This window comes from Camelina sativa, chromosome 11, assembly GCF_000633955.1.
Source record: "Camelina sativa cultivar DH55 chromosome 11, Cs, whole genome shotgun sequence".
In the NCBI taxonomy this organism is placed as follows: Eukaryota; Viridiplantae; Streptophyta; class Magnoliopsida; order Brassicales; family Brassicaceae; genus Camelina; species Camelina sativa.
Genome location: NC_025695.1, coordinates 41,133,617 through 41,159,561, shown reverse-complemented (window position 1 = coordinate 41,159,561; position 25,945 = coordinate 41,133,617). Strand labels below are relative to the sequence as shown.

General features: G+C 35.4%; 6 protein-coding genes across 7 annotated transcripts; 1 reads left to right on the top strand and 5 right to left on the bottom strand.

Moving 5' to 3' along the window:
* On the bottom strand, positions 1,189-3,983 carry LOC104725827 (retinol dehydrogenase 11-like). The gene is made up of 7 exons (XM_010444563.2): positions 3,568-3,983; positions 3,344-3,470; positions 2,909-3,026; positions 2,236-2,372; positions 2,021-2,122; positions 1,817-1,909; positions 1,189-1,644 (listed from the first exon to the last, which is right to left on the bottom strand). Exons 1-7 carry the CDS (start codon positions 3,780-3,782, stop codon positions 1,321-1,323), a joined length of 1,116 nt encoding a protein of 371 aa, XP_010442865.1. The 5' UTR covers positions 3,783-3,983; the 3' UTR covers positions 1,189-1,320.
* LOC104725826 (retinol dehydrogenase 12-like) lies at positions 6,086-8,248 on the bottom strand. The gene is made up of 7 exons (XM_010444562.2): positions 7,977-8,248; positions 7,774-7,894; positions 7,476-7,593; positions 7,198-7,334; positions 6,894-6,995; positions 6,688-6,780; positions 6,086-6,600 (listed from the first exon to the last, which is right to left on the bottom strand). Exons 1-7 carry the CDS (start codon positions 8,165-8,167, stop codon positions 6,265-6,267), a joined length of 1,098 nt encoding a protein of 365 aa, XP_010442864.1. The 5' UTR covers positions 8,168-8,248; the 3' UTR covers positions 6,086-6,264.
* LOC104725825 (nephrocystin-3-like) lies at positions 8,240-10,993 on the bottom strand. The gene is made up of 9 exons (XM_010444561.2): positions 10,831-10,993; positions 10,428-10,610; positions 10,084-10,342; positions 9,850-10,000; positions 9,536-9,758; positions 9,352-9,443; positions 9,126-9,261; positions 8,718-9,049; positions 8,240-8,617 (listed from the first exon to the last, which is right to left on the bottom strand). The coding sequence occupies exons 1-9, from the start codon at positions 10,878-10,880 to the stop codon at positions 8,367-8,369; spliced, it is 1,677 nt and encodes a 558-aa protein (XP_010442863.1). The 5' UTR covers positions 10,881-10,993; the 3' UTR covers positions 8,240-8,366.
* Positions 11,090-12,860, bottom strand: LOC104725824 (50S ribosomal protein L9). Its single transcript, XM_010444560.1, has 6 exons — positions 12,749-12,860; positions 12,474-12,645; positions 12,223-12,357; positions 11,791-11,901; positions 11,585-11,689; positions 11,090-11,508 (listed from the first exon to the last, which is right to left on the bottom strand). Exons 2-6 carry the CDS (start codon positions 12,621-12,623, stop codon positions 11,344-11,346), a joined length of 666 nt encoding a protein of 221 aa, XP_010442862.1. The 5' UTR covers positions 12,624-12,645; positions 12,749-12,860; the 3' UTR covers positions 11,090-11,343.
* On the bottom strand, positions 13,018-16,524 carry LOC104725823 (KH domain-containing protein At4g18375-like). The gene is made up of 8 exons (XM_010444559.2): positions 15,439-16,524; positions 14,718-15,170; positions 14,377-14,628; positions 14,050-14,295; positions 13,797-13,867; positions 13,592-13,700; positions 13,368-13,494; positions 13,018-13,287 (listed from the first exon to the last, which is right to left on the bottom strand). Exons 1-8 carry the CDS (start codon positions 16,147-16,149, stop codon positions 13,268-13,270), a joined length of 1,989 nt encoding a protein of 662 aa, XP_010442861.1. The 5' UTR covers positions 16,150-16,524; the 3' UTR covers positions 13,018-13,267.
* On the top strand, positions 22,393-25,750 carry LOC104725822 (putative aminoacrylate hydrolase RutD). 2 transcript variants are annotated; one of them, XM_010444558.1, is made up of 11 exons: positions 22,396-22,651; positions 22,749-22,932; positions 23,051-23,133; positions 23,249-23,349; positions 23,520-23,615; positions 23,929-23,982; positions 24,071-24,219; positions 24,346-24,463; positions 24,951-25,038; positions 25,160-25,389; positions 25,473-25,750. In XM_010444558.1, exons 1-10 carry the CDS (start codon positions 22,531-22,533, stop codon positions 25,354-25,356), a joined length of 1,191 nt encoding a protein of 396 aa, XP_010442860.1. In that variant the 5' UTR covers positions 22,396-22,530; the 3' UTR covers positions 25,357-25,389; positions 25,473-25,750. The 2 variants fall into 2 exon arrangements, with proteins under 2 accessions (XP_019086982.1, XP_010442860.1); XM_019231437.1 differs by having other exon boundaries at positions 22,393-22,651; positions 24,071-24,463.

Here is a 25,945-nt window from a genome sequence, read left to right as displayed (position 1 = left end):
TCACTCAGCCATATGAGCCTTTTAAATGGCTTTAATTAATCTCACGCCATCTTGGAACCAGAGGTTTCGTATATACAATATACTCACAACGTGTGTTTGGACACCACCAGGAGATAAACAAACGACGATGAAGCCGGTCTCCAAAAGGCAGTTTAGAAGTTTCCGCATGAGGCGAAATGTTTTTTCAACGCGAGCGTGAGAGCATACTCCTTATTAACCCAAGTGTCATATCCCTCCACGGAAATTATGCTACCGCAACAATTTGATCGCCATGCAGGAGATAATACTATCAACATGACAAAACCAAAAAGAAAAAGAAAAAGAAAGAAAAATGTGTTTACCCTGAAACACGAGAACACCTGTTTCTTCACTGTGAGTGTAGTGAGGAGTTGTGGACTGAGGTTACAAGGAGATTAGGCTATCCTCCTTTTGTATTTCACACTTGGGAGGCCCTTTCAGCTTGGCTAGACATATCCGATGCTACCTCTACTCAGACACTTAGGAGACTCGTATCGCAGGCTGTCATTTACACCATATGGCTGGAAAGGAACAATCGCCTGCATAACAATATCTCAACTCCACCGCATGTGCAGTTCAAGGTTCTAGACAGGCAAGTTAGAGATGCTATTCTCGCAAAGGGTCATCGGACAAATTTCAAGAACCTGTTGCGGGATTGGTTAAGAAATATATAAGTAATGTTTCTTTCGGTTTTTTGACTATTAGATAGCCCTTGATTTTTATCTTTTTTTGGTAAGGTCTACCTACTGTAACAAACAATTGTAGCTTCTATAATCCTTTTCATTAATGAATATTCACAAATTAAAAAAAAAAAAAAAAGTGTTTATCGTTCTATACTGTTCGTCTCCTGCGATTCCAGACCCTAAATTAAGGTACAAACGATCCAATCAGAAAAATTCTACTACTTGAAATAGATTATTTTCTTCTTTTTTGTGAAGAAAGAAACTATTATTAATTAAGAGTCCATAAAGGAGAAGAAGATTATACTTTCATGGCGGATTCGTCCATGGTTAATTTGAGAAGAGCGACTATTAATTAGGGGTTCCAATCTTCGAAAGTTAGTTGTGTTCAGATCTTTAGGGGGTTTATGTATGAACAAGAACAACATTTTTTATAATACTTTTTGTTACTTATTTACTCTGGTTTGAGATATAAAGTCACCGACCGTATTCAAAAATTTAGAACAAACGATTGGCCTTTAAATCTAGTTCAGGCGACTAAGCCCATTATTTAGTTATAATATTCTTACATGCATACAGTAATATGATTGAAATATTCCTATTGAACGAGACTAGTTTCTAGTCACAAATTAATTGGAACTTCTTGTCCTTCTATAAGCCTTTCCACTACATCAAGAGGAAGACAAATCATCTCTAGTGTCTTTTCCCAAACTTTGCTCGCTGTTTCTACGTTGTGAGCTTCTTCGGAACAATTTGTGGGTTTGCAATTTTGAGAGATGAATAACGTGCAAACAGATTTCTCATTGGTTTTTAGCTTATGGTAATGCTGTAGAACCTGAGGATCTGTCGCTGAGAAGAGTGAACTTCTACAACCTTCTTGTGGTGAAAATATAAAATATGGCCAGGCTGAGTAAAGTTCTTGGATGAATCTTGGAAGATCTCTCGTCTGCGGAATTTGAGACATGTCAAAATGTTAATTTATATATGCAATATTGGATTTGATTTTTTTATGTGCTTTTGTTTGTGATCCAAGCACAATTTACGCGGTATAATTAAAAATAAAAAACAAAAAAGAAGGTAAACACAAACAAATAATTTAGGCTTCCATACATACTTACACCGTTTGTTTGGACAACACCGGGAGATAAACTGACGACACTAATGCCGGTCTCTATAGGCAGTTTTTTGAAAAGAATATTGTTAAACATAACCTGACGGTACGGTTTAAAAGAACAAGAAAATGTAATACGTTTTAGATTATAGAAAAATCTATCAATTCAAAAATGCTATATGTTCATCTATATGGAATAATTAAAGTTTACCTGAGCGAGTTTGCTGCTCGAGTATCCTATCAAGCTTGAAAACTTTCGTTCACCAGAAACAACATTCATGTCATTCGGATCGACAAAACCAACATAATGAATCTACAAAACCAAAACCCAACAAAGCATATACAATCACATGGAGAAAGATAGGGCAGTGAAACATATTTATATAGTAAAACGTTTTGATTTCATGATCGATTGATGATACTTACAACAGAGCTGACGTTAATGATTCGACTTCCGGAAGCTCGGATTAGCGAAGGCAAAAGAAGTAGTGAAAGCAACGCTGGAGCTAAATGGTTCACTTGCATGTGTTGTTCATTACCATCTTTTGAGAATCTTTGTGCCCCTACCAAATCAAAGTTACAGATTGAAATGTGCATTTAAATTTGCGTTTTAACATTTAGGTTTCGATTTAAAAATATTTGATGACATTTGCATCTGCGTTTTGCAAAAGCAAAATTTTCCATTGGCGTTAATTTGCATTTGATTTTAAGTTTTTAACACTTCTGAATGCGAAAATCATGATTTCATTTTGTATTTGTTGCTTAATTCATTGAAATTTATTTTAAAAAGGAATGGTGTATATGAAATTTCAACTGATCTCTAACGTATATATGTATTAACTCACTAATGAACAATAGATTTGGGTACCTCATTTTGGTATCCCTACTTAGCTCTATCTACATGGCATTATATATATATATATATATATATATGTACTATCAAGTATCAACCCAAGTGGGTCCATAAAATTTGGAGTAAGAGCAATGATTAGTGATGCAAAAACCATATGCCTTTGGGACCTCATCGATAATAATAGGCCAATAACAATAGCATCACAACAGGAAGAAGCTTAAAAACGTAAGTAAAATAGAAACAAACCTCCCATAGCGAACATGCCGGCATTGTTAATCAGAACATGCAATGGGGCTAACCGTGCGTTCCATGCATTGCTAAATCGGACTACGGAATCTAGAGATAGAAGCTCAAGTTCCATCGCCTAGAGAAACGAAAACTATAGTATCATAAATACCACCAATTTGGATGTTAAACCATAGTTACCAATTCAGATATGATATAAAGTAAGATATATATCCTAAGATTCATTTTCACTAATCCAATCTACTAGAGAGGGATCAATCTTAACATTATAGAGATAAGTTAATAAAGAATCACTAGTATAGTTCTTACAAGCATTTTCTTTACAAAGTTTAATATAAATTAATTTCACTAGATTTTTCAAATAATTTAAAATAGCCATGATGACATGTATGTAGATATACTATAAAGCTGATAGAAATTGATCAAAAAGATTACCTCAATATTAAGTGGGAGTCCCTTACCACTAGCAGACCACTTGGTCTGCCATTGTTGAATCAGCTCATAAGCTGCTTTTATGTTCCTTACCGCCATAACAACATGAGCACCAGCCTCCGCAAGCTGCCTCCAAACTCTCACAAAAAAAAAATAATCAAAAACAATATGAGGTGCTATAGGAAACTTTATACTAAAAAAAAAAGTCTTTGTTCTTTATTAGGGACCTAGCAGTCTCGGAGCCAATGCCACTAGTGGAGCCAGTGACAATGCAAGTTAAGTGGTTTAAAGAAGGCAGAGGTAATGGATTGTGTAAGTGAGAAGCCATTATTCTCTGAAAAAGAATCTCTTGCGTAACATTGACCCATCCTCTCATCCAATCAATCCAACTTAGACCATCTTTTTTCTTCATTGTCTTCAACGACACCGATTCACTACACATCTTCTCTCACAACGCAGATGGAGAAAGACAAAATGATTATATATTGATGATTATTGCGTCAAAATCTTTTTTTTAAGGCTTAGTATTAATTAGAGGAAACTCTAAACAGAAAATGTAACATCTTATATAGTAAAAGTAAGTGGGGTTAGTGGTTTGGGATTTTAGATGGTCTTATTGGATTCTAATTTATAAAGAATTTTAAAGACTTTAACAAAACCATCAAAAATAAGTAAATAAAAGATTTTTAAGGATTGCTAGAGAGTATTATATAGTTTTGTTGATTAGTTTTCTAAAATATTGTAAAATGCTCCAAAAGATCCCTGTATTTTTGTGATAGTTTCCATGACTTTATTTTGTGAAGAAAATGTATAAAATCATGAACCAATAACATAAAAATTGAATTCATTAACAATCCTAGATTTTTTTGTTTTAATTAAATAACAAAAAACTTTTAATGACTTTATAAAAATCTGAATCTAATAACCCAAATTTGTTAAGATTTTAAATGACTTTTTACAAATCATAAACTAATAACACTAAACTTTAACAGAGTTGAACAAAATCTTGATTTAATAACAACAGATTCTACATAACATTTAGGGGGTGTTATTGGATTCTAATAATTTATAAAGATTTTTGAAAAATTTAACAAAATCATTAAAAGTGAATAAGCGAAAGATTGTTAAAGATTGCTAGAGAGTTTTGTTGATTAGTTTTCTAAAATCTTGTAAAGTGCTCCAAACAATCTCTGTATTTTTGTGATACTTTCCATGACTTTATTTTGTAAATAAAGTATCTAAAATAATGAACCAATAACATAATAATTGAACTCATTTACAATCCTAGATTCTTTTGTTTTAATTGAATAATACAAAAATTTTAATGACTTTATAAAAGTCTGAATCCAATAACCCAAATTTGTTAAAATTTTAAATGATTTTTTACAAATCACAAACTAATAACACTAAACTTTAACAGAGTTTAACAAAATCTTGATCTATTAACAACAAATTCTACATAATATTTAAAATCTTTAAAACTCTATTCAGATCTCAAACCAATAACCCCCACTTAAAGTCTTTAAAACTCTATATGGTTGTTATTAGATCAAGATTTTGTTAAACTCTGTCAAAGTTTAGTGTTATTAGTTTGTGATTTGTAAAAATTCAAATAAAATCTTAACAAATTTGGATTATTAGATTTTTTTTTTTTGTCAAAACGGATTATTAGATTATGACTTTAATAAAATCAGTAAAAGTTTATGTTATTCAATTAAAACAAAAGAATCTAGGATTATTAATAGATTCAATTATTATGTTATTGGTTTATGATTTACACACTTTCTTTGCAAAATAAAGTCATGCAAAATATTTTAGTTACGAACGAAAAATGGTTAACGGTATAGTAACGTCTGTTAGTGGGTCAGTTATCAGATTTAACGTCATGTCTTTTTGGCTTGATCAACGAAACTTCATGTTTAAAAGAGCTAGTCAACGAAAATTGATGTTTTAAATGGCCTACGACAAAGTTCATGGTTTAAATGGCCAAAATTTGAAAATTCATGGTTTAAATGACATTTTTCCCATGATGTTTGACCAAAAGAAAAAAATTGATAACCTCCCATGATCCTAATGATATATTGATACCACAAAATTCTCTATACCGTAAATAGCAAGACAAATTTTCATCAAACATTATATTTTACCTCTCACATAAATTTTTAAATTTTTTAATATCAATTTTTATTTAACTAAAATATTTTTTTTATGTGACTTATGTAGGTTCCGAAACAAAGATAGAGTCAAAATTTTGGAGCATATGTGAAAAGGCTAGATGAAAAAGATCTAAGGCACATGACACATTCTCACTTTTAGAAAAGAGACAATGTCTTTCATATCTTATTTACCTTTCATTTCATAAAATCTAAAAAATTTGTTTACAGTTAATATATATCTTAGTTACAATATTAATGAATGTATTTTAAAATAACTAAACATATTTTATCGCCTGGGATTTTTCTAGTAAAATATTCTCTCCGTTTCATAATATAGGATGTTTAGAAAAATATTTTTGTTTCATAATATAGGATTTTTTCAACTTTTTATGCAACTTTTAAATTAATTTTCTATTTTATATTATACAGTTTTGTTGGTTAAACTTTGTTTAATTAACTATTTCTTAATATGTGTGTTTTAACTAAAACATCTTTTTTGAAAGGGAGGGAGTATATGTAACACGACTTTTTCGACAACAGTCAAAGCCTCTTGTAACTTAGTAAAGAAGGCCGTTTCACCCTTTCTCAAAAGAAAAAAACACATTGCTTAAAAAAAATATGAAAGCTAATCCGTGACATCTCATCATTCATCTTTTAGGATGTGTGTAGTTAGTGTAATGCAGCTTTGAGGTCATGTTCTAGAAGCTATCAAATGAAGAAAAGAAGAGAGAGATCCTATATCGCTTGTAATAGACTTGGGAGGAAGACTTATTCTTGATGAGTGCCGTAACGGCATTGCACCTCTTGTCCTTCTATAAGCCTCTCCAATGCATCAAGAGGAAGACCGATCAGCTCCATCGTCTTCTCCCAAACTCTGTTCGCTGTTTCTATGTTGTGTGCTTCTTCTGAAGGCTTTGTGTGTTTGCAGTCTTGAGATATGAATGTACAAATGGGTTTATCATCCGTTTTAAGCTTTTCACAATGCTCTGGAATCTGAGCGTCTGTCGCTGAGAAAAGTGTGCTTCTACAACCTTCTTGAGGCGAAAAGATGAAATATGGTATCAACGCATATTGAACTTGAACATATCTCGGAAGATCCCTTGCCTGCGTAATTGGATGTTCAACACGGTTTAACGTGATATTAGTTCTGAGGAACGAGCAATGGAGTGAGACTTAAAGAGTAATACTCACAACATTTGTAAGGACGATCCCGGGGGATAAACAAACAACGCTAATGCGAGTTTCTTGAGGAAGCCTTTTCAAAAGAACATTGCTAAACATAACCTGACCAAATACAATTGAAGAGAAATAGAAAGTAAGTAAAGTCCATTAGTTGCTGAGATAAAGAAAAAAGACAGAAAAATATGAATGCTTTTCCTTTTCTGTTAAGTTCTCACCTGTGCAAGCTTGCTGCCAGAATATCCTACGAGACTTGTAAACTTTCGTCTACCAGAAACAACATTCATGTCATCCGGGTCAACAAAACCGACATAGTGCATCTACCAAAAGAGTAAACCCAACAAACAATGATATTGCATAAGATGAGAATAACCAAGAAATGTAAGTAACGCTGTATTCTGTATATATAGGGTTAAAATTTTCACTTTGTTTAGGATCTGTTGTATACCAAGAAGATTCAAACTTTTCAACATCACTACAAAACTAAATGAAAAATAATTATTTAGTGATGATGATACTTACAACAGAGTTGACATTAATGATTCGGCTGGAGGAACCTCGGATAAGCGAGGGCAAAAGGAGTAGTGAAAGCAGCGCTGGAGCTAAATGGTTCACTTGCAAGTGCTGCTCATATCCATCCTTTGAGAACTTCTGTTCCTCTGCACAAATCAAGGTAAGAAGCAACTAAGCTGGTTTTGCTCAAACATGTACTACAGAAAAATTTGTCAATCTGAACCTCATTGGTAAAGGAGAAAACAGTTCAAATTTTTGACAGCTAAAATGCAATAAAACCAACCAACCTCCCATGGCAAATATGCCAGCATTGTTAATCAGGACATGCAAAGGGGATAATCGCGCGTTCCACACATTGCAGAATCCGACAACCGAACCAAGAGAGAGAAGGTCAAGTTCCATGGCCTTGAGTAAAACAAACATAAATATATCTCATCAAATCTATAGATTTTTATATAATAAGATCACAAACACTTCTTGATCCATTTCACAGTTATCTGAATCACACTTTGTTGACTAGGCTTTAGTCCAAGCAAACACATTGCTAAATATAGTCTATAATGTGATGATCAGATAAAGATGTACCTCGAGATTAAGAGGGAGGCCTTTACCAGACCACTCGTTCTGCCATTGTTGAATCAGCTCATGAGCTGCTTTTGTATTCCTCACCGCCATTACAACATGAGCACCAGCTTCTGCAAGCTGCCTGCAAATTTTCACACAACCAAGTCAAAAGATCAGTTACTCTTCTTGTTCACAAATTCCTTAAAACATGAATTCAAAAAAACCTAGCGGTTTCGCGACCAATGCCGCTGGTGGAGCCAGTGACAATGCAGGTGAGGTGATTGAGCGAAGGTAGAGGAAGTGGATTCTGTAAATGAGACGCCATGAATCTCTGGAAGAGAAACTCGTGGATTACACAACTCCATCCTCTGATTAACTCTATCCACCCCAATCCTTCCTTCTTCATCATCTTCATGTCTTAGAGATGATCTGATGAGAGAGATCTGTGTTTAAGAGAAAAGACAAAAACAGTATTTGCGTGATTAAAGATTTTGATTATTTTATTAATTTTAAGTTAATCCTCCCTCACACACCTCGGACTTGTCGCTAATCACATTTGTCTTTTTTTGGAATAATTAATTTAACAACATAAATTCGAAATTAACAACAATGCTCTAGAAGCTAAGACTCTGCTTGTATCTCTCTCTAATCAAAGCTAATCTTCTTCTAAACTTAAATTTCTCATCTTTCATCTCCAATTTATCCAAGAAGTGCACAATCTTCTGGAGTGTAACAATGAGTTCTTGTGCTGAAGGACCAAACTCTTTCTCTTGGATCATCATAACCCTTTTCAGCAATTCCAGTAGTTCTCCATCATCTCTTCCTAATCTTGCTTGGATCGACACCAAACAGTCCAGCGCCTCACCTACATTGGGAACATATAGTGAGTGAGATAGATATATACCATCGAGGAAATAAACTTTGAAAGTTTTATTTGATCATATTGTGGAAGAGAGATATTATACCAACAGGGAGAGAGTCTTTGCCAAATGCGTTCTCACGGATTCGTAGAACCTTTATGGCTATTTGCTCGGCTTCTTCATCACGGTTTAACTGAGAAAGAGTGACTACAAGATTCAGCATTGGGAAGGTTATGGACTGATCGTCTGAGCCAACTGATTTCTCCATGATGTCCAGACAAGTTCTCAGCAATCGTTCCGCCTCTACATAATTCTTGGAACGTGAATAAGATGCTGCAAGGTTTATAAGATGTGTAGCCATGCTAGGATGGTTTTTCCCTTTAAATCTCTCGTTTATTAATAAGCATTCTTCTAGTAACGCTCGCCCTTCGTCTCCCCTGAGAACAAAGCGAATGTTAGTGGCTTAACTGAGTCCCTCATGTACAGGAAGGAGATTAGAGGCAAAGAATTTACCTTCCAACAAAATGAAGCAAGTCGGCAAGATCTATCCTCATATTTTCCAAGACACTGTTATCTATTGCCATATAATTTGAATCTTTGATTATGCGTAGAGCATTCTTGTAGATATCAACGGCTTCATTTGCATCGCCTGTTAAGAAAACCCGGGGTACAAGACCATCTCTTCAACAAAAACTCATAGTTACCACATCAAAACAGAGTAGGGAATTATAGAACCCACCTTTTGAGCACTTAGCATTAGCAAGGGAACACATGGCCATACCAACTCTTCCATCTTTCTCTCCATATATCTTCTTGTATATATTTATAATCCTACCAGATGAAAGAAAATGGAAATGGATCACATAAATTTGAGAATAACTAATGTAAAAAACTTTCACCAACGTGTTCTTTTCACAGCGTACCTGGTAAAAGGAATTTCTGCTTCAGCAGCTTTACCTTCTTTGAGCAGAAGTTTACCGAGTGAAAATAACGGCACCACTAGATCCTCACTTTCAAAACCTCTGTTCTGTTCCAAGATAGTCACAATACGCTCGTAAACACCTACTGCTTTAGTGGCTTTTCCATCAGAGGCAAAACTCTTTGCCAAACCAAGTAATGGTGACACAAGTAGAGTATTGCTATTACCTAGCAAATAGAAGTCATGTTGATCACAGACCAATGAAAAAGGAAAAAGAAGACACAAAGAAAAACAAATACGGGTTTCGAAGATCATTACCATATCTATTCTCTAATATACGAACAGCCCTTTGTTGAGCGAGTATAGCGTTTTCGAACCTTCCTATTGCCGAATACATACTGCCAGCATGCATAAGTACTGAATCCAAAAGAGGTTCGGAGTCTTCTAAATTATCAACAATCTTGTTTATCTGCATTTGTTAACTTACTGTTTTAGACATATACAAACACAATAAAGAAATAGAGTTTTTCTGATATCTGGCTTCAGACTCACCATATCAAGCAATGCCCGAACAGGTTTCAAGTCCCCAACAGCCATATACCCCAACGCAATGATGTCAAGCACAGCAGCTTGTTCGATACCTTTCAAACCTGAATCCATCTCTTCTTTCACAGCAACATAATTCGCTCGGAGAAGGTCCATTGCGTCTCTTTCCTTACCCATCTTCACCATAGCTTTGACTTCGTTAAACAACTCTTGCAATTCCATCTCGAACTCTTTCATCTCATTAACATTGTTACTTAAAGTAGACCTGCTTTAGACAGAAAAAACTCATCTAAAATCTTCTTTCTATGAGTTAAAACAAAAACCTCAATCAAAACCAACCAAGTTCTCACCTTTGAACTTCAGAAACGCCAGAAGTAGCATGAATTGAGGCGGTTCCTGCGGAGGTGATTGAATCAACTGGAGCCGATAAAAAATGGCGGACGGGAATCAAGTAGAGCATAGGTTTGCGTTTCTGATTACGGAAACAAACACACTGCCATGTCGAGTCTCTCGGAGAACTTAATTGACTCACCCTGAAAACCCAAAATCACAAATTCAACAAAGACACAAAAGCCAAACATTTTCGGATACCCAATTCTTCTAGAGAGATATTGAGCTAAAACCAAGTCACCGTGGATCAAACTTAAGCTACTTTACAGTAATTTGATACCAAACTCAGAAATTTAAAGACTAAGCTTTTCACTAAAAGGCTTAAATTTCAAGAGAAGGCACAGGTACAAATGAATCGTTTACCATTTGGTGAGAAGAGTGGTCGAAGAGAGGAGAGAAATAGAAGACACCATTGACGAGGGAGTGTGAATCTCTTCGTTCTCGTGGCCACGGTACCGCTGAGTCGCCGACTAGAGAAATAGCGCCGTTAATCTATCAATATGAGTCATACGACTGATGAACTAATTTTAGAGGGCCACAAATAATATATAAAGTTAAGAGTTTAGACCCAAATGTTTTAAATAGTGCTAAATCCGACACATTAATAATTGCACAAAAACCCTTAACTTATTGTAACATATTGTTACCATCCTTCTTCTGGTCGAATTCGGTATTCATACAAAACTTTGATTCATATGGTTTAAACTTAAAACCGGACTAAACCCGGTTTATACAACTACAAAAAGAAGGAAACGAGTGAAGGGAAAATGCAACTCATTTGTGTTTGCTAACAATGTTTCTGCAATTCCAAAGACTACATTAAAACAGATTGGAGAAGAGAACTATCACTGAAGGAAGACTTCCAAATGCGGAGAGTTAATGGCCACGGACTTTGACTTTGAGAATCCATTGAACAGTTCCTTGTGGCAAAGGAATTGTCTTGGGGAATTTGAGAGGCACCTCGTACTCTCCAAAAGTTTCCAAAGGTGCCGTTAAAACCACGTTGTCTGGATCAATCTTCACACAGAGCTGCCTCGCCACCTTCATAAACCCCACACAATAACCAATCATTACAAGATATACTTGCAAAAAAACTTACAAGGAAAGAACAGTTTACCTCAGCGACAATCTCTTCCTTTGTCACAGGAGTTTGTACATCAGGTTTGTCGTCTTTTGAAGAGCGGTTTTTGAACTTTTCCTTGTCAATCAACTTCCTCAATACCTGTTAAAATCACAAAAATGGATCCCATGTATACACCATTTTTAAATATTCCACAGGAACAAGAATGCTGAGAGTTAAGAAGAGGGTTAGTTTAAATTTACCAAATTAGCATTTGCCAGGCGCTTTGCAGCCTTTTCATACTCCTTTGTCTGGACTTCAGAAGTTTTATGAACCACCTTAACCTCCTCTTTTTCTTCTTCATGATTATACATCTGAACATATTCCCCATCAAAAGAAATCAAACACTTTCCCAAAATAAACTGTAGTACCATAACAATATCAGGTCAAGTCAAAACTATCTGCGGGTTCCCTTTACATCTGAACATAATCCCCATCACGAAAATCAAATGAAAGGAAAAGCCTCCTCTTAACACTAAACAAAAATAGCTTCAGTACCATAACATTATCATATCATGTCAAAAGTTCCCTTAACATCCAGAACTACACATCATCAAGATTCAAGAACACAACCTATATACATACCACAAACAACTGTAGTATGAGCTTTAGAGAAGAAGGAAGTGTGAATAAACCTTGCGTTGCTCTCGGATGAGATGAGCATACTTGTCAATGTTAGGCACAGCAAGTAGTTTAGGCATAAGATGATTCCTGAAGTATCCAGGAGCTACTTTCACAGTCTCACCAGCTTTGCCAAGCTTCTCTATCCCCTATAACAAAAACCAGATCAGCTCAAAAGAATAGTCAAAAACAAACACCACACAAACATCTGATTCAATTCAAAAAATCCCCAGAACTCATTTCCCAGAATCATAAAAATACTCACCGTTGTAAGAATAACTTCCAATTTCCTGTATCTAACACCTTGACAAGCGAAAAGGAGAGGATGATGAATCGCATTTTCAGACTTGTGATAAGCTTTTCCTCTCGAAACTACATGACGAATCACGTTTCTGCTTTGCCCAACGTACGCCATTTTCTCGATTCAACTATATCTTCTGCGACCAGATTACAAAGGAGAGATTCCACAATATTAAATCACGACGCGATATGAGAGAATAGAGAAAACGAAAAAGAGCAGAATAAGGAAGAATCAATCACCAGTGAAGCAGCGACGGCGGTGCGATGCGACGGCTCCTTTTCACGAACTCGGAAGAAAGGGGGCTACGGAGGAAGCCGCAGGTGAGGTTTTAGCAGTGGCAATTTCTGTAAAAATAAGATTTAAGAATTAATTAATTTCTCACCCCAAACTTTTCTAGTTTTGCCAAAACAGCCCCAATCTCATATTTGTATAATTCCGTGTATTTTATTTAGATTATAGTATATATGTATGCACATTACAGATAATGAATATAATATGGATGAAGATGAATGCAAAAAAGAGTTTTTAATGATTATACCTTCGGATTAAACTGTAGTGACTAAAATATTGTAAAAGAAGATTAATAATAGACAACATTGAAACCAAAGAGTGATGGTCAAAATGTGGACTGTTCATCTAAGCTACTGCTCACAGTGCCCACTGAAAACATCCTAAATATTCAACAATTCATACATAACTCCACATTTTCTCAGTTTCTTGATCTACATCCCTGTGTTCACCGATGATCCGGTTCAAGCTCACGGTCCATCCTCTTGTACTGCACCAAACAAGGAACGTAGATCAGACTTACCGATCAGTAATATTCGATATAAGAGTTCGGAAAGATAGAAAACTTACTGCTCAGGATGAAGCCTTGGAGCAAGCTCTGTGCTCTCTCTGCCTGCTCGGGTGTACCCGAAATTCGAATGATATTCTGTGTTTCTTCTGGTCGGTCTTCAACTAAGGTTACGCTAGCTCCAGACCACTGTAAACCAAGCGGGAAAGAGAAAAGACAAAGCGTCAAGATTTTTTTTGAAAAACATGATTTGCACCATTCTAGTTCCCAATCAAAAGATATTCACCTCACTGATTTGTGCAAGCTTGTTTCTTGATTTCGTAACGAGCTTAGGAACAACTGCATCTGGTAAGACAACTTCAAGAGTGCTCCTAGTAACAAGTGGCACCGCCATTCTAGAAAAACAAAAAAAAAATCAGAAAGGAGAGGTGTGAAACGAGCACTTGTTTTGAAATATGTTCGAATGAATACAAATTTGGGAGTTTCTGTACCTGTTTGTCGTAACAGGAACCTCATCCCGGTATTCACTTTCTCCCGCCTTTGCAACTGATCCAAAACCTTCCTATCAAAACCGAGAAAGAAAAAAATGTATGTAAATATAGGGACGTTGAACGGATGGACGAGAACCATACGCCAGGTCATTATGCATAACAAGATAGATACATTGTTTCAATGTCATAAGTCTGAACCTCACTGATTACAGATGCCTTTGTATTGAAAAAGATTGTTGTTAAGAACAGAAACCTTATATTGTGACATGACTGTGCTAGCTGCTTGCTGCAAGGTCAGATGGGAACGAGTAAGACCTTCACGGGAGTGAGTTGTGTTATTTGACGAAGCTACCTCCATTACTCCTGCAACACCTTCAAGAGGGCCAGTTGTGGATGTGGAAGCTGGTGGTGTCTCCTTTTGAGAGTTGTACATATGACTCCTCAATCGTAAAGTTAATTCAACAAGTGCCTCTCGAGCTGCTCTGATCTCGCCATCAATCTACATCGACATAAGAATTCTCTTTTGAGTCTAGAAGTTGTTTAACAAAATGCCCAAATCCTCGAAAATAGACAAACAGACCTGTATAAGAACATCATTGATAGAAACAACACATCGGGGAAGTTCTTCCCTAGCTAGAATTTGTATGCTTGTTCCAGTTAATCGTGAGATCTCAGATACTGATCCTGCTTTCCCTTCCAAACATACGGAGTCTCTAGATGAGACAAGTAACCTCGTTGCTATTACATTATCTTTATCCGGACTAAGATCTATGATCTGAGTTTGGATGTGCAACAAGGCTTCTTGAGCAGGGAACATAGGATCATCAGGAGCCTAAGCAAAACAAGAACACAAAACTTCAAGTTCACCAATTGTAAATGTAACAGATGATACTGAAGAAGACCTGGGGATATTTAAAGTACCTCTTCCGAAGAAATGGTGATTATCTGTTCATCAGAACCAGCTACTGGGTCAGATACTCTCACATCCACGCCAATCTCGTTTTGAAGCAAATCTATTATTCCTTGTGATTCCCCAACAACCCGAACAATCTTGTCAGCTGGGCAGAGAATCCGGAACACAAGCTCTTCAGTGTATAAAGGCTGTGCATTCTCACCAACCGGCACTGCTGAAGCTTCTTCTGCATAGTTGGATTGGCGAGAACTGAAGTTGCTGTTTCTATAATTACCATGAGAAAACCTATCTGATGATTGTCTTCTTTGCTGTGGGATGTAATCATCCGAAGCAGCTGCAAACGGCCGTTCTGGTGAATGTACACGCCCTTGGAAATTACTACGATCACGATGTTGACTCTCTCTTAAACGCGATGATACAATCGCTAAAGCGTTTTTCACTGCATGAAGTTCACCAACAATCTGAACGAAAAGTAAAAACATCAGAAACGCATTTCCCATAGGTAAGCAAAAACCAAAGAAGGCTTAAACATAACACACATAAGAGTTATTTGACAATAGTAAACAGCCTCAAGCTCACAATCATAGTTATAAACTATCAAGCATTGCTTCAATCTCACAGACCATCAATCAATTAATAACATTTCATTAGCTCTCAAGTTCATTTCATATATGTTTTTCAAGCAAATTGCAACTAGTTAAATTTCTCAAATATAGCAATTTTTCAGACCTGAACAATCTCTTCAGTGAGTGAAACACAATGAGGTAAGTTACTTTCTCTTGGAAGAATCCGAATATGAGTCTTAGTTTCAATCCTCATCTGCTCAATAATCTTCCCACCTTTACCCAACAAGCAACCAACATGCATCCTAGAAACCACTAGTCTAGTCACAACTCTCCCTCCACCAAGTCTAACTCCACCGTAATCCTCCTCCTCTTCAGGCTGTGCACCACCATACCCAAACTGAGGTTCACTCTCAAGAATCCTATCGTGAACACTAAACAGAGCCTCCTGAGCAGGAGAGAAAGACGGCATTCTCCCATCAGGATCACGCCGGCGATTGTCTGAAATCTCAATGATACGCTCAGCGTCTCCGGGAACTAGCTCGTGCACGTTAATCCAAGCTCCGGTGTGCTGTCTTATCGACTTAATGATTGTTCCGGATTTACCAATGACGCCTCCAGCTTTAGCGTCGTGGCAGAGGATTCGATAAGTCGTCGTTGCCATCGTTTCAGGGTGAGACTTAGATGGCCGGCCATTTCCACCACCTCCTCCTCCACCACCACCGCCACCGCCACCACGGTATCTGTTATTCCCTCCTCCGCCGCCGCCGCCGCCAAAATGGTAATTATTGTTGTATCGAGGTTTAGACCTGGGCATGGAATCTCCATCATAGTCTTGGTCATAGTGGTAGTTTCTCTTCGATCTAGATCTCTCCATTACAAATTTACAATCAAATCACAAACCCCAACAGATCAAAAGTTCAATCTCAACTAGTCTTTTTTAAATCAATCTCGATGGCAAAAAGCTCCCAAATTTTTCGAATTCCGAAGGTTTCTATGAGATTTGATATAGTTCACAAAGACCCTAGAAGTCTACAGTACCCAATTACTTTCCTTTTTACCAGGAATTAGGAAAAGGAAGAAACTTTACGGTCAATTTCACGGGAAAACTTGGAGGACGAGTCCAAAATCGATGGAGGCGAATTGGGTGCAATGAGGGTTCTTGTGATTTGTGAATCCAAAGAAAAAAGGAAACCAAGTTTTGAAGTTGAGAGTATAGAGAGAGAGAGACCGTGCCAAGGGTGTGTTAGTGGTGTGCGCTAACTACGGTATTGCCCTGGGTAATAAATAATATACAAAAACGTTATCGTTTTGAAGCTTATAGAGAATTTGGGTATGGTTCATCTTCAAGAACTCAAAAGACCATTATTAAGCTAAAACAGATTTGCTAGGGCTAGACATTGAATCGGCATGGGTCAAGATTAACTTTTTGGCTCACATAACGTATTACTAGATAATGAAAATGTAGTACATGACATTTTTTGAAAAATATGATATGATTAAATACGTAACCAATTAGATGATATTATGTGTCACGCACGGTTGTAAAATTATTTTAAAATATAAAATACATTGTATTTTTTTGTTTATATTTGGTAATGTTAGTTCTTATAATGGTTACTATATTAGTTGATATGATATGATTAAATACGTAACCAATTAGATGATATTTCGTGTCACGCACGCACGAATTTAAACTTGTTTTTAAATTAAAATAAATTGCATTTTTGTGGTTTGAATTTGGTATTTGTATCTATTGTAATTGTTACTATATTAATGTTTTTTTATTTTATTAGTAGATATAGATTTTCCGTTTCAGATTAAGTTCCGTAAAAGGGTTTTTACGTAAAATTGAGAAAAAAATAAATGTTTATGTTTTACCTCATATAAATTTCTAAACTATTTTCATTCGATGTTATAATAAAATATTAAGGATAAAAATAGAATTTTTCTCAAACATTTATGAAAACCTAAAATGACACTTATTACGACACACATTTGAAGTTTTAGAACGATAATTAAAGTAAAACGGTGGGAGCTGTAAATAAGTCAAAATTTAAACTATATATCATGTTTTTTAAAAATTACAAAATTATATTAAAGTTGAATTTCAAATGATATTCTTTAAAAATGTTGTCTAATAATAAAATATTAAAATGTGTAAACTTTTTTTTGTAAAGACAACATTTTCATTTTTATTAATAGTTTAATATATTAGGAAAATAGATTGAGGGAAAAATCTTTGATGAATCTAATATTTAAGAAAATAAGATAAAAATGAAAATAAAAATTTTGAACATTAATTTTTTCCTTTTGAAATATAGTAGGTGTGTTCAAATGTTGGACTATGAATACACTCATATGGTAATAAATCATTTGGGGAATATAAGTTTTGCATCCTTGAATACATTTTTTGGTCTAATCTAATCTGAACTAGACCAAAATCATTGACCTAAAAATTAGAAATTTTATAATTGATTAAAATATTTTTATTTACAGGTATTTATAATAAAAATCAAAATATAATTTAACTGAACCGAAACTTATATTTCTAAAATTAAAAGATAACAAATTCCAACTAAAAATCTAATCTGAAACGAAACTTTTTAATTCTAAAAATTGTGAACAAATTTGTTATCATTGTAAGGATCGATCCAATCTTCACAAGAAGAAAAAAAACTTACAAATAACTAGAATGAGAAAAAATAGCATATCAAAACATGTCTCTAAAACGCTTATAATATCGTTAGACTACCAACTTTTTGTTTTCTGTTATAAATATTATTGTCACTGAAATCACACCACCACATGTCTATACATGAAAAACAACCCTTGAAAAATTCTAACATAAGAGCGATATATATGAAGACTTGAGTTAGTAAATGGTAACTCTTATTAAACTTTAGAAATGTGTGGTATGGTTTAGTCCTGGGCACATTAACCGAATCCAAAATCCGAACCCGAATCCGACCCGAAGTGAGCTGTTCGGTTCGGGTTTGGATACGGTAAAATACCCGATCGGGTTTGATGTTTCATAAGATCGGATATCTGATCGGATTCGGATAATACCCGATACCCGAATATAATGTATAACCCATTAATCCCCTAATCCCTAATCCCCTTTTCTTTTGTTTGTATTTGTCGATTTGAGAACATGTTATAGCCTGTTCGACTACCAAGCTTCAAAATCGAGGCTACTTTTTATTTTTACCCAATAAAATCAGATCTTAATCTCATTTGTTCAAGCTGGAAATCGTAAATCGTATAGCATCCTCCCCTCCTTCTGCGACTTCACGAAGGAAATCACAGGTTTGTTTTTTTTATCTGAAACTCATCGTCCTTCTATTTTTTGATCGTCTTCTACAACTCTATACTTGTCTGAAACTGAAACTGCTTTGGTGTTTAGAATCTAATACTGCTTTGATTAGATGTTGTATGTTTCATCTTGTATAATGTTAAGATTGTAGAATCTTAAAACTCCATTGTAGTGATTAGATTGTAGAATCTGAAACTATCTACTTGAGCAATTGATTGATTTTGATTATACTTGTCTTAATTTGATTCTTATATGGTTTAAACTTAAAACCATATGATTACTCTGACTTTGTTTTCTCTGTTTATATGATTTGCAGATGGGTTCTTCATCACCAGTGAAGGAAGGTTATAACGATGATGATTTAAACGATGAAGAAGAAATGGTGACACCGAAAGCAAAAGGAAAAAGGAAAAAAAACTCATGGATCTGATGGTGGCACTAATGTTGAGCAAAAAAAGACACCAAGGACACTAGCACCAAGGTCTGGTGTATGCACCCATTTCACATGATTATCAGGCAGCCGTAACAGATGTAATTGTAACTATTGTGAAAAAGGTTTAGGATGTTCAACAAAATCAGGGACGAAGAACTTGTGGAATCATCTGAAAATATGTAAGGCACACAAGGCATGGAAAGAAACTCAAAATGCTACCAGAGGACAACAGGTGATTAATAAGGAAGAAAATCTACATAATACAAAAGTCCCTGAGCATGTTTTCAGAGAAACGCTTAATCAAATGTTGGTGATAGGAGAGTTGCCATTATCTTTTGTTGAAGGAGTGGCATTAAAATTCTTTTGCGACAAGGTTAGCCTTTTCTTATGTTTTGTGGTTTAATACATGTTTCTTAATTCTTATACACTTCATTTAATCAATATTTTTCTTATATGTAATTCATTTAGGTAAACTTGTATAAACCACATTCAAGGAGGACAACAACAAGAGAAATTGTAAAAATGTATGTTGAGAGGAAGGCAACTCTTAGACAATGGTTTCTAGCTGATAAGCAAAGAGTCTCACTCACCACTGACATATGGGTTTCATCGGTAACAGGTAATTTTTTTTTAACTAATATTCTGATCTTAGCTATTTATTCTTACTAATGTTATACTTAATGCTATTTTTTATTCTTGCAGTTTCAAGCGACATGGTTATCACAACACATTATATTGATAAACAATGGCGATTGAAGAAGCTAATCATTGGATTTAAGAACGTGATAGATCACAAAGGTACAACAATCGCAAACACACTACTAGAATGTCTTGTTGAATGGGGGATAGAGAAGGTGTTTAGTCTCACTATTGATAACGCAACTGCTAATAGCAATGCTTTGATTCAGTTTAAATGTAGCTTCTCTAAGATATCAAAGGATTCTCTGGTTATAGATGGAGATTTCACGCATATAAGGTGCGCTGGCCATATTATAAACTTGATAGTGAAGGATGGAATGTCTGAAATCGATGATAGTGTGACTGCAGTCCGTAATGGCATCTCCTATGTCAGATCAGGACCAATTCGAAGAAAGGCGTTTCAGCGAAGAGTGGAAGGTGGTAGATTCACAAAGGGTAGTTTGCCACTAGATGTGCAAACAAGATGGAATTCTACGTATTTGATGCTGACAAGGGTAGTTAAGTTCAAAGGCGCATTTGATAAAATGGAGTGTGAGGATAAGCTTTATAATGATCATTTCTTGGAGTATGAGAATGGCATAAAAAGGATTGGACCTCCTCAAACCTCAGATTGGCGTAAAAGTTGAGAGGTTAGTTAAATTCCTTAATGTTTTCTATAAGGCTACATTTATAGTATCCGCCTCTACAACTATGAATGCACATCAGTGTTATGGGGAAATAGTTAACATAGCTGTAAAGCTTCAGTTACTTTGTGCTACTGGGGATCATGATGTGAAGGTACATGCTGAGAAAATGTTTAAGTAATTTGATAAGTATTGGGATGGCTTGAAGAACATTAATAGGATGTTGATCATTGTTAGTGTTTTTGATCCGAGAAAGAAGATGCTGTTTGCAACCTTGTGTTTTGAGGAGTTGTATGGGGTAGATACAAGCTGCAGCGATGAAAGATTCAATTAAGGCTATAATGCATGATATGTATAAGGATTATAGTGAAATATATGCAAAAGCAACATCATCTACGGAACAAACTCAGTCTCACTGCTCATCTCAGAGTACTCGAGAGAGACATCAAGATGTATTTGACTCACTCGATGATGACTTTGATTGATACAACCCGATGGAGCAGAAGTATGATACATTGCTCAGAACTATTGGAGTTAGAGATACTAATGAATTGGATACGTATCTAAGTTTCGAAGTTGAGAATCCGGATTTGATGATGGGAGTTATGTATGATGTACTCTCTTGGTGGAAAGTCAATAGTGCAAGGTACCCTGCTTTATCTCAGATGGCTAAAGATTTATTTGCAATGCAAGTATCATCTGTTGCTTCTGAAAGTGCTTTTAGCACTAGTGGAAGGATAATAGATCCATATAGAAGTTGTCTTACGCACTACATGGTAGAGGTTCTGATGTGTACTGAACAGTGGTTAAAACAAGACATAAAGTTTGAAGAAAAGGTGTTTACAAATTAATGCTCAAATTCTTGCAGAAGTTGAGTTTGAAGATGAGCTTCAAAGAGGTCACTTTTCTTATCTCTTTATGCCTTGTTAATTACTTACTTACAAGTTACAGTTTGTAATGTTTGTTTGTTTATTTTCAGAGTTTGAATGTGAAGAAGAAGACTATTGAGCATGTTACATGGCAGAAGAAGAAGAGGATTAGAAGACTGGTCTATTTGTTTTATCTACTTGTTTGATGTTTCTCTCTTTTAAACTTTATCTACTTGTTTCTCTCTTTTAAACTTTATCTATTTAGACTTGCATTCTCTTTGAATCTCTAAACTCTTTAAGACGTTCAATTCTAAGTTTCATTATTTATGTTATTCTGCTTTCATTCATTCTCATTAATTTTTGATATTTAAGTTATATGCTGATTCAGGTATTTTGGGATGAGTTCGGGTTTTTTTACTTATTTCGGATATTTTTATTGATTTCAGATAAAGTTAATCGAAATCTATCGGATATCCGAAATTCAGTTTGGACTTCGGATGCATTCAAAATTACCCGAACCCGTTCGGATAAAACCCAAATCCGCCCCGATTCTATAAATTACCCAATCGGATTCTATTTCCATAAATCCGAAGATCTGAACCTGATCGGGTTCGGATACCTAAACTCGCGAGACTATGGTTCAACAAATTTCAAAGTTATGGTCTTTTCCTTACCTAAAAAAAATTGTTTTCTTGTTTATTATAATTTTAGAATACTGGTGAAAGATATCAAAAGAATGATTCGTGACCGTATTTCTTGACTATTTCTCATTATATTTCTATCACATCTCATGTATTTATAAAAATATAACTAATGAATATCCAGATTAATAGAAAAATTGATGGGATGGAATTGAAATGTTCCTCGATAAAGAAAATAAAAAAGAACACATTGATAAAATATCTTCAAATAGCCTAGTTGATATCTAATTTGATGCATGAGTGTTACTTTTTTCACGTGCTATTTTTCTATACAGTATAATATAATAATTTCTCATGTCAAAAAAATATAATAATAATTTTTTTTTCGTGTAAAAAATTTGACCGTTGACCTTTGTATTAGATATTTACCCGCCAATAAAATCCAGCCGACCAATCCTACGTGGCAGTCATAACCTCCACCCAAAAAGAACCGAACCGAACCACCACAAAAAGGCACAAACCCAATCTCTCTCTCTCTGTCCCTTTATAGAAAAGTTCTTTCATTTCTTCTCCTCTTCTTTTATTTTTCTCCTCCGGTTGCTCAATCCGATCCCACCCAGACATTTCGGAGTTTGAGAAAAAAAAAAAAAAAAAAAANAAAAAAAAAAAAAAAGACGATGCCTTTTTGCGAGGTGGTGAAAGAAGACGTCGGCCCAGAGACGACGCTTAACAATGCCGCAGTCAAGATCTTTTACAGAACATATGGTCATGGTCCTGTCAAAGCTCTTCTCATCATTGGTCTGTAAATCTCCCATCCTTTTTTGTTTTCCTTTCTGATTGGTTACCCTAAGAGAGATTTCGATTTCAATTGGTTTTTTTTTTTTAATTGTTTCAGGTTTAGCTGGAACCCATGAATCCTGGGGTCCTCAAATCAAGGGATTGACTGGGAAAGATAAACCCAACGACGACGAGGAGGAGGATGGAATCGTTTCCGATGATGATTCAGGCATCGAGGTTTGTGCTTTTGATAATCGTGGTATGGGTCGAAGCTCCATACCTACCCACAAATCCGAGTACACGTTAGTCTCTCTCTTTCTTTCTATTGCCCCCAATTTCAATACTGATGAGCTTAATTCTCTACTTTATGAAATTGGTGTCGTTAGCTTCATTCAATTTAGCTTTTGTATATTGGTTCAGAACAACGATAATGGCAAAGGATTCAATTAGTTTGTTGGATCATTTGGGTTGGAAGAGAGCTCACATCATTGGTCATTCTATGGGTATTTTTTTTAGATCATTCAAGTGATTTTTGATTGTTTGTCTTAGCCAAATTATGGTACTTTAAGTAGTCTTATTGCTTCTTATTGTTTGCTCTTTTGGCTTTTTGATTAACAGGAGCAATGGTAGCTTGCAAGTTAGCTGCGTTGGTGCCCGAACGGGTTCTTTCTTTGGCTTTGCTTAATGTTACAGGTGGAGGTTTCGAATGTTTCCCCAAGGTACTTGAACGATAGACGTGGCGCTATTGTTGAATTCTTTTGATAGCAATGACTTGTTCTTATGTGTGAATATGTTTCTCATATGAAGACAAACTTTTGTTTTCTTATCTGTCATGATTTGTCACAAGATGCAAATCTGACTATGGCCTTTTGTTTTTATGTGCTTTCAGCTTGACCGACATACGATTTCCATTGCCATACGTTTTCTCAAGGCAAAGACTCCTCAACAAAGGGCAGCTGTTGATTTGGATACACATTATTCAAAGGTGGGGACTTTTAGTTTGTTCTTTGATGTCCTGAAATTGTAATTACAAAAATTGGCATTGAACCGTTGTTAATAGAGCCATGATTGAAGTTTACTAATGCATTTGTTGAAAGTGTGCTTCATAGCAACTTTCGTTCTATATTGCAAATATTGCTGCTGTTCTCTCTATGCGGTTTGGAGCAAGCGATCAAATGAGTGAATTGGTTGACAGTCATTAGTCTCGAAATTTTTTTAACAATTGGTTGAGAGATCAAATCTTTGGTCTGGAAGAATTATGAAATTTTTGAGTGTTCTCATGCTGGTTATATATGCAGGATTACCTAGAAGAATCCGTAGGAACTAACACAAGACGGGCAATTTTATACGAGGTGGGTATATTGGCCTTTATGTGAAATTTTTAGCATATACCACTAATGAATGATTTGAGGGAACTAATGTTTGCGAGATGCAATGCAGCAATATGTAAAGGGAATATCAGAAACTGGAATGCAGTCCAAGCACGGGTTTGATGGCCAACTTAATGCTTGTTGGTTACACAAAATCACTAAACCAGAGATCGAATTAATCCGCTCGGCTGGATTTCTTGTCTCAGTCATTCATGGAAGGTATGCAGCACCAACGCAATTAGAATCAAAGTCACCTCATGCACTCAGTCTTGAGTTTGTTGATCTTGTAAAGCATCTTTACCTCTACATAGTATCTAATTTGAGTATGTGGTGGGTTATATGCAGACATGATGTGATTGCTCAGATATGTTACGCAAGAAGATTGGCACAGAGACTATATCCTGTTGCTAAAATGGTGGATCTTCATGGAGGTCATCTTGTAAGCCACGAGAGAACAGAAGAGGTACTACTGTCTTATTTATTCATTCATGTCTACCTTCTCTATCTCTTTTGCATCCGATGTATGTATGTAAGACTTAATCCGCTGTAAATGTTTAGTGGATGTCATACTCAGATTACCGTAACTTAACAGAAAATATATAAGATCGAAATGGAATCACACTATCCTGAAAATAAGAACAAGTTGGCTATGAATTTAATTAACTGACTTAATCATATATGGAGAAAAGTTCAGAGACCTGCTTGGAAGAATTTTGACTGTTTTACTGATGGAAAGTTGTAAGCAATCATATTGTTACTTAATAGTGTAGTCGGTGTTTGTTACGATAGCAAACTATAAAGACTTACAGGCTCTGCGGTGTTTTAGGAATAGCATTGCTACAATATGGAAGAGGGAACAAAGTTTCCCATGGTCTGATCAGTTGTCAGTATCTCTATTTCCTCAGAACCTGGAAAAAAAAGATTAACATGTACCTTCTGGTCAATTTCAGGTTAATAAATCTCTTCTCGAGTTAATCAAGGCGTCAGAAATGAAGAAAAAACCAACTGATTGGACTAACCTCACCATGGAAGATCCAGGTATAGATATACACACTTCTCCATTGTTTAGGTCTTTTAGACCAGCCTTTTTCGTTGAAGGTGTTGTTCTTAGACTAGCATCAGTATACCATTAAATGCTTGCTCTGTTTCGTTTCCTCAGGTTATTTCAAGAGGAGACTAACATTGATTAGAAGCTCCTCGGAAAGCAAGAGTGCCGTCTCTCCTGGACATTTCATAGTGGAAAAGTTCAATCGCTTTCTACTTTTCCTCTTCGGACTTCTGGTTTTGGCATTTGAGTATGCAAGAAGAACTTTCAGGATGGTAAAACCCGTCAAAGTTGGACCTTCTCTCACATAACAATAACCCTTCACATTCCAATTTGTCGACCAAGTAAGCTCCTCTTGACTGCTGAACTATATCAAAGATAGAACATTAGAAACTAAAACTTATCATAATCTGACGTCTTCCGACAGAAATTGTCATACAAGCAATGATGCAGTTCTTCAATGATCAAGCTGATGAAAACATAAGGGCTTAAAGATAATCTTGCTGCAAACAGAGGCTAAGAGAAGGAGTCACTGCTTTTACATGGAAGAGATGATACAATACCAACTGTCGATATATACACACGTGTAGAGGATCAATACAACACATTTGTTACGAATGTAATATGTAATTATAAGACATTGAAATCTCAGTTGAGATACGTGTTTCTGTGTACCTAAATGAGAGAACACAACTGTTTCTTAAAGTTTCTGCATAAAAATAAGAATTACAAAGAGTCCTATTCAATTACGCTAAAATCACTAGGCTATGATTATTATCTCTATAAATGAAAAAAGATCATAATATTAGAAAACAGTTCAATGCATTAGAAAGCTTGGGGTTCTGATATAAACATTAATTCTAGCAAGGTTTCATGAATTTTTTTTTTTTTTTTTTTTTT